Source organism: Hippocampus comes, unplaced genomic scaffold (assembly GCF_001891065.2).
Source record: "Hippocampus comes isolate QL1 unplaced genomic scaffold, H_comes_QL1_v1.1 scaffold22, whole genome shotgun sequence".
NCBI lineage: Eukaryota > Metazoa > Chordata > Actinopteri > Syngnathiformes > Syngnathidae > Hippocampus > Hippocampus comes.
Window position 1 is genome coordinate 5,405,000 of NW_017806175.1, and position 7,620 is coordinate 5,412,619.

At 43.7% G+C, this 7,620-nt stretch overlaps 1 protein-coding gene across 1 annotated transcript; it reads right to left on the reverse strand.

Annotated features, from left to right (window-relative positions):
• Nucleotides 1-280: 280 nt before the first annotated feature.
• Nucleotides 281-6,230, reverse strand: ankrd29 (ankyrin repeat domain 29). Its single transcript, XM_019896788.1, has 10 exons — nucleotides 6,077-6,230; nucleotides 5,745-5,855; nucleotides 4,564-4,662; nucleotides 3,721-3,819; nucleotides 3,526-3,624; nucleotides 3,110-3,208; nucleotides 2,938-3,036; nucleotides 2,110-2,205; nucleotides 1,320-1,418; nucleotides 281-1,239 (listed from the first exon to the last, which is right to left on the reverse strand). The coding sequence occupies exons 1-10, from the start codon at nucleotides 6,086-6,088 to the stop codon at nucleotides 1,117-1,119; spliced, it is 936 nt and encodes a 311-aa protein (XP_019752347.1). The 5' UTR covers nucleotides 6,089-6,230; the 3' UTR covers nucleotides 281-1,116.
• Nucleotides 6,231-7,620: the final 1,390 nt, after the last annotated feature.

Below are 7,620 nucleotides of genomic sequence, written 5' to 3' on the forward strand. Positions count from 1 at the left end.
ACGTAGCTCAATCTTTTAGGTACACCAGCTACACTCCCGTTTTTAGCTTTCGTCCAAAGAAAGATGCTTTGTGACGTCTTATCTCAGTGACTTCCCAATTTCCTCACTTATTCTCAGTTGTCTCTTGACTTTTCACTGGCTGAGGCATCTCGTGAAAAGTGACGTCAAATGTGACGTTTTGTTTCTTACTGGCAGCTCCTGTCTAGTATGTTTCATTTCAACAAGTGTTTTGAGCCAATTCTGTTTGTTTGTCCAGAGATCCGGTTGGGTTTCTGTTCACTTTTGTTATGCGGTATTACAAAGCACATCATTTCAAATCGGTCCGAGATTGACTCTTGATCCGTTCTCAGTCGAAATAATCTATTGTGAATTAATAGCACTAAACGAAGGATGTTAATATTTACAAATGCAGCTCAAGCTAAATGTACTCACATTCGAATATCCCTGCTCAATGTATGACAGTTCATCACAAAGAGATGTATTTTAACAATTAAATATATTCACAAGATGACGAATGACTGCGTTTATTTTCAGGGTTTTGTTCAAGAACACATGGTAGGATACAACAGAGTCAAAAAGCATTAATCTGTCATGCGTTCTCATTCAATTCAAAGCATATTGTGCCGCTCCTTCTGGCGTGCACAACTTAGCCACCTGGGGACAGCACATGGGCCAATTCATACTTAGGTCACACCTATTTTCCCGCCTGGATGCAGCAGTTAATCGTATTGCAAGGGGGCGTGTCCTGTCTAGGAATCAAATGAGATTCAAATAGTTGTTCCTTGCAGAGGATAAAGAATACAGTATATAACTGACTATTTACATGGTCTGACTACATGTGTTGCTGCAATGTTTGTGTTGAAATATTAGTTGCATAAAGTGTTATAACAGCCATATATTGCTTATGTTTGCATTAGCCTTAAGCTAGTGGACTAAAGGCTAAATTATGTGGTTGTTTTCAATGCAAAATGTGTAATTCTCAATTTTATGTTTACAGTACTTTGAATGTCTGACAAAAGAAAAATCGTCCTAATGACAGTTTCCATCTCGAAAATATCGTCAGTTGTGTGACTCATACCTCAGGGCACCAGTGTATATTGTTATCAAGGTGTGATTTTAGTGCAAGCAGACACGGAGACAGGAACAGCGATTGTCATCTGCCGTCACGTTCAAGACTTTGGGACGCAGAACCCTCAAGATGGGTTGGCTTTTGGCAAGGTCGGCTGGGAGTTGGTCGTTCTGGAAACACACAGGGGCGAAGAAGAAAAGGAAGTGAAGTCGACGTCGCTTCCGGTCTTTGGCACTTTTCAGCTTTCAACCTGGTTGAGGAGCGTGGGGTCGGCGTTCGCGCCAAGGAGAAGCTGAACGCTCTGGACGCTTCCGCCCTCGACGGCAGCGTGGAGGGCCGTGGAGCCATTCTGTAGACGAACACGAGTCAAAACACATTTGGACAGTAGTGTATTTTTATCATGGGAGGAGCGTACCGAATCATGATCAGGAGTACTCACCTACATGTACTTTTCATTCCATTCAATTGTATTAATTTATTCTCAACAGTGAACCCCCCCCCCCTCCCCGCTATTCGGAATATTGCAACCGAGCCCTTGAGCAAATTACAAATACCCATGAGTAATTGACAACCTCTCTAAAAGGATGCTGACCAAAGTCCACATGATCTAAATGAAACTCCTCAACTTGACTTCAACATAGTTCCTTGCAAGTAAGATGCCACCAAGGCAATATCTCCGCGCCGCTTGCAGTATGTGATTGAATTTCCACCCTTCAATGAAGTCAACCTTTGTCTCTAACCATATTTGGCGGGTACAAACTAAAGTTGTTCATCTGTAGTAATCTGCACACATTATTGCACATAATACTCAGCATTTCCAGTGAGTTAAAATGTTATTTCTCATCAGCTAAATATCGCTTCTGAGCTGTTTCAGATGCTGTATGTGGCACAGTTCTATTCTATCGCGTTTTGGTGTAGTATAGGTTTTCTATCATTGTGACATGCTAGTGATGCTATTAAGAAGTTCTTACGTGTGCACTGAAGGACTGCCACTGATATGTACATGGATAGATTTTAATGGTTGGCACACGTTGGTCTACCTTGAGGAGGCCAAGCGAAGGAGAAAACTTGAGGAGCTCTTCGATGACACTACTGTGTCCCTTCATAGCCGCTTTAAATAACGCCGTGGAGCCATCCTCGTGACACAGAAAGCAAATGAACGTCAAAAGAATGCCAAAATAGACGATATTATGTGTGACTGACCCTCCAATGTGAAAAAATATCGGAAGTCACGCAGCGGCAAAAACCACCAATTTTGTGAAAATGATTGATTCTCAGAATTGGAACTCAAACACTAGGAAAATAAGTAAAAATAACTTCTCCATTGGAATGAATGTGAATTTGATCACTTAATCTTGGAAGGAAAAAAAACCATGCTTTTATTAGGAGTGTGCAGGGGAATCTCCATAAAAAAAGTCACCAAATCAGCAAAACTAATTAAAAAAACACCCCCGGATTACATTTAAATCTTCATCATTACGCGCATGAACCAGTCAGAGGTCAGAATTTTCTTGGCATTAGTCTAATGCTGAAAGGTTGCTTCTGTTTGGTCGGAATTGCGTCGCGCATGCCTGGTTTGAAGGTCATGTGACACTTCCCGGGACAAAATGTGTTCTGAAATAATAACAATTATGTAATATGAAAATACAGTATAATATAATCCATACACAAATAATAAATCAATAAATCGGAATAATCACTTATCGTAATAATTGAAAATTCCGTTATTATTCATGTATAGCTGTCATTCCACTCAACTAATGATCGCTCAAATACTTCCATAAAATTCTTGCCGCTGTTTACATTCAATGTTATATCTATTGGTGATTTTTTTCAGTTTAAAAAAATATCTATAAATCTAAATCTACTTCTCTGTAGGCGTCTCGGTCTGCACCGCGCAAGAGGAGCACTCGGACCGCGTCACTGTGCCCCATCTGAGCTGCCATCCACAGGGGGGCGGTGCCATCCTGCGAGGCAGATGTGTTCGAGATTTTTGAACGAAGTACAAGAGTAAAAGTAGACAGGGAAGGGTGTCAATACCTCTCTTGGTTCATTGACTTTGGCACCCGACGCAAGCAGGTGACGTATGACCGGCACGTGACCGCCCTGAGCGGCGAGGAATAGGGGCGTGGCCCCGTCCTACAGCAGACAAACAATGAAGGAAATTAAAAGAATAGCAGGCAAGTCCTAAAAAGGCAAACAAGGTGGAACGAAGCAACGGATATATTGTATGTACACATATTGACAGATCACTACGGTAACACAGGCATAGATTCTTTATCCTGTGTGGAAATGATGACTATTACTGCATCTTACTGAGTCACTTAGATGTGAAAGTCTTCTTTGTGTATTATTTGCGTCTGTATTATGTTTCCCCTTGGTTTTATTGTCGCCCATGGCTCTTGCATAAACTCCCAGAGAGGCAAGATTACAGAAGTGTGATGGGAGCTACTCACGTTCAGCTGCTCGTTGACATTGGCGCCGTTTTTCAGTAGCGTCTCCGCCACGCTGGCGTGTCCGTGCTGGGAGGCAGCGGTGAGAGCAGTGCCTCCATCCTGCCAAGATACAAAATGTCACACATAATAAAAAAATATATATGGCGAGGGACAGTGCAATTGTGGCATTTCCACCAATTATTGACAGAATTACACCTTAGTGTGGAATTCCGTGGAGGCGCCAAATTCAAACAGGAGCTTGACGATGTCATTGTGGCCTTGCTGGGAAGCGAAGAAGAGAGCAGTAGAACCTGTCTGCGGGGAACCATAAAAAAAACAACAACCGTTAAAAAGACATGCAAAAGGAGGCCCACGACTGGAAAAGTGACTTTTATGCTTGCAGACAAATAGTTGGGTACATGTTGCACCTTCACATCAAGTGTGAATTTACACAACCATGTTGGTAAATTATTTTGTGAGCTACCGATATGCTAAACTGCGACATAACAGTGGGATGAATATCCAATCAGTAGTTATGGCCCACACTGAGTCTCTCTTCCCATGAATCGGAAGGTAGCCTGGGACAAGATCGGCTATTTTCAAGTCACAGACTACACAATGTGAAAGCACACTTATTGATCGGTTGCGGCTTGGCGATGAAGTGCCGCCTCCACGAGTGAAAATAAAATTTTCCGTTTTTTTTTTTCCCCGAAACACCCGGACACATTTCCACAAGTAGTGTCCGCTCTCCTCGTGATAACACCCTGGCCGCATCATCACTGTAACAAAAGCCAGAAGTAGAGGGGGCGGGGTGATCAGTGGGACATTTGCATGGATAGGACCGCCCCCCTCGAAACAAGATTATTTCAGCAAGATTTAATAAAAAAAGTGCAGCAAACAAATTTTTGATCCTTGGTATATTTTGATGAAAACATGTCACCTTTTTTTTTTTAAATCATGGGAAAATTGCATATTGTACGTTTTCTTTCACGGCATCAACTCAATTTACAACTGTGCAGGTGTACCTAATGTTATGACCCGTATGTGCTCCGATGATACCTCTCTCTGGTAGTTGATGTCGGCCCCTTGCACGATGAGCTCTTTGACGCACTCTCTGTGGCCTCCGTAGGACGCCACCATCAGCGCCGTTGTTCCACACTGAATGGAAAGCAGCGAAAAGATACGAATTCTAACAGTCTCATCAAAGTTTGCCTCGCTTCATCGGATTGAATTGCCGCCGCCGTCCCTAGAGAGCCACACATCACTGCTGCCAGTATCGGGAAGTGAAAATTCTTCTTTGGACAGGCATGGCAAATGACCATGATCGATAAACGCTTCACGTGACAGATTTGTTTCTCGATTGTCTACGTTGTAGCATCTGTCCCTACACTGAAAAACATATTGCGTTGAATTTACTCAATTGCATTTTGTCAAGTGGTTGCGCAAAATAAAATCATCTGGATCTGGATGTCACATTGCATGGTGGACCCCAAAAAAAATCAGGCAGGAGAGAGGAGCAGGGTGTACTTGAAGAAGTGTATTGATAAAACACAGAAAACTAAACCCTAAACAAACAAAGTCCTAACAACAAAACGAAGCCAAAGTATCAAACAAAACCATCACTGAAGCTCAAAAAACTAGAACAGAAGCATGACAGACACAAACATGACAGGACAAGCAAACAATGACGCGACTATGGGTGGTCGGGCGGGAGTCCTTTTATACGACTGATTACATAACGACCAACAGGTGTGCAGCTGCAGGGAGAGCCCTGCAGTGCCACCTGTTGGTCACAAACCAAAACATGACACTGGATCCTTTTATTCAAGTAAACTACTGTATACATCTACTTCAAAAATGTACCTGGAATAGATGGTAAGCCGACTTAAAATGTTTTCTATTTGGATTTCGATATTTTTATTTCATGAAACCACTTGGTGAACTAAAACTGAATGAATCTTTGTTTTCAGTGTGAGGCGGCAAAGTCGTCGACTGGTAAGCACATCCGCCGTCTTTCTGTGTGCGTTTTCATCTGGGTACTCTGGTTCCCTCCCGCGTTCCAAAAGCCTGCACTGATCACTCTAAATTGTCCTTAGGTGTGAATGATTGCTTGTCTATGTGTGCACTGCGATTGGCTGGCAACCATTTCATGGCGAGCGGGACCATGTGGGACAAGCCATTGCACCACAATAGGCAGATGTGTCCCGTCTTTTCTGTTTTTGTATGATTAGAGCTCGTACTTTGTCCCTGCAGTCTGCATCCACTCGTCCGCTGTTGAGCAGCAGCTGGAGGAGAGCCACGTTCCCCTTGTGGGCCGCCCAGAACACCGCGTTGGCCAGCGGCGTGTCCTTCTGGAGGAGACACACAAACACTATTTGTGAAAGATGAGTGGACAGCCTATTTCGATCTGAAAGGAGCACTTGGAAACGAGCGTGCACATAAGCAATGGGGCTTTGCATCATCGCATGCAAGCGACCAATCGCATTGCCCGCGATGGAAGAAAAACATGGTCTGTGACACACACTATGGGAGGGAGCATATTATGCACATGTTATTATTATTATGATTGTACCTTGAAAGACATCCCGCAGCTTTCACGCTGTCATCTTTCTTCCTTCTGGTTCATTCTGAGCAGTGAAGCGTTGGCGTCTTCACAACCACAGCAGGCATGCGGCAGCAAGCGCGCCAAGAAGTAAATAAGCTCTTCCTCCGCAGTGCTGCTCACAGACGTAGCTACGCCATTTAGCCACTGGGAGGCGCTGCTGACACAGGCAATTTATTTTTATGATTATTATTTTTTTTTATGATTTTTAATGCACACGCAAAGAATACAGGATACAGTCGCCGGATTGTTCCAGAGTGCCATTCCATTTAGCCTGAAAAGGGAGACATAAAGCAGCTATATTGTATTTAAAAATTATGATCCCTCCATTTTCAACAGTGCTTAACCGGAATAGGGTTGCGGTACTGGAGTCTATCCCATTTGACTTCGGGCGAAAGGCAGACTACACCCTGAACTGGTCGCCAGGGCACATATGATGACAAACAACCATTCACACCCACATCCTCACTGAGTGGGAACCGATCCCACGCTGGCCGCTCACAAATCAGGCGAGTGTATCACGACCCCATAAGCGACTCGATTATTATGTTAGAGTGAGACCAGCAAAGACAGATGAAAAATGTGCCGTAAGCCGAAGTCACAAGGAGCTACTTGAAGGATTTACAAGATAGCAGCTCCTCCCTACATCACAAGAATGATAATTACAGTATTACACATTTTGACCTCAGTGTAGCATCCGTCTTAGTTCTGTTGATTGATGTGCAAGGTAAGTTGTAAATTTGCAGTCCAGTGACACATAAGCGGAAGACATACTTACTGCCCAGGTATAAAATCACAGCATGTACTGTTACTCCAAAAACATGGCGAACCCCCCCCTCCCATACTCGTGTTCATGCAGGTGAGGGAGCACACACGTCGACCATCTGCGCCAAATTGCGTCTCATTTCGGGGAATTCTATAGACGGAGGTTATCAAGGTGTGAGCCCTGGAATTGGCAGCTTCAAACCCAAGTGGCTGATTTTCTGAAGAGTTTCGGGGAAGGGTGCTTGAGAATTTTAAGTACGTCCTGTTTTGATAGACATGTCAACCAAATTTCATATTGGTATGTGAGACAGGAGTCGTGGTTATTTTTTTTTCTAAGCTTCCGAGGGGTTCGTGAGCTGAAGGTGAAACTTCACAACAGGTGATCGTTGAATGGACCAATAAATGCCTGGGTTAATTACAACTGAACTCTTCACCATACATTGGGCTTAGAATGTCAGCGGCAGGTAGCAAAGGTACAGAGAAAGATTGTGGGAGTCACAGAAAGGCGTAGAACAGGGATTGGCAATTTATAAATGCTGGAGAGGGCCATAGATTTTTATCAATACTACTGGGGTGGATGGGGGGGGGGTCACACTTCCTAACCGAATCTATGCCCAAAATGCTATTTTATACATGGACAAAATGTGTGCATACATGCAAAATATGTGCTTGACATGAATTTCATTTTTGAACACATCCCCCCCCCCCCCCCCCCCTCGCAGACCTCCCCTCCGACAAAAACACCCACA

Excerpts from the sequence above, each read along its gene's own strand:
- ankrd29 (XM_019896788.1), bottom strand. Across the intron at positions 4,663-5,744 it reads ATGCAGACTGCAGGGACAAA|TGTGGAACAACGGCGCTGAT; the intron begins GTACGAGCTCTA and ends CTTTCCATTCAG. Across the intron at positions 1,419-2,109 it reads CTTCGCTTGGCCTCCTCAAG|AATGGCTCCACGGCCCTCCA; the intron begins GTAGACCAACGT and ends GTTCGTCTACAG.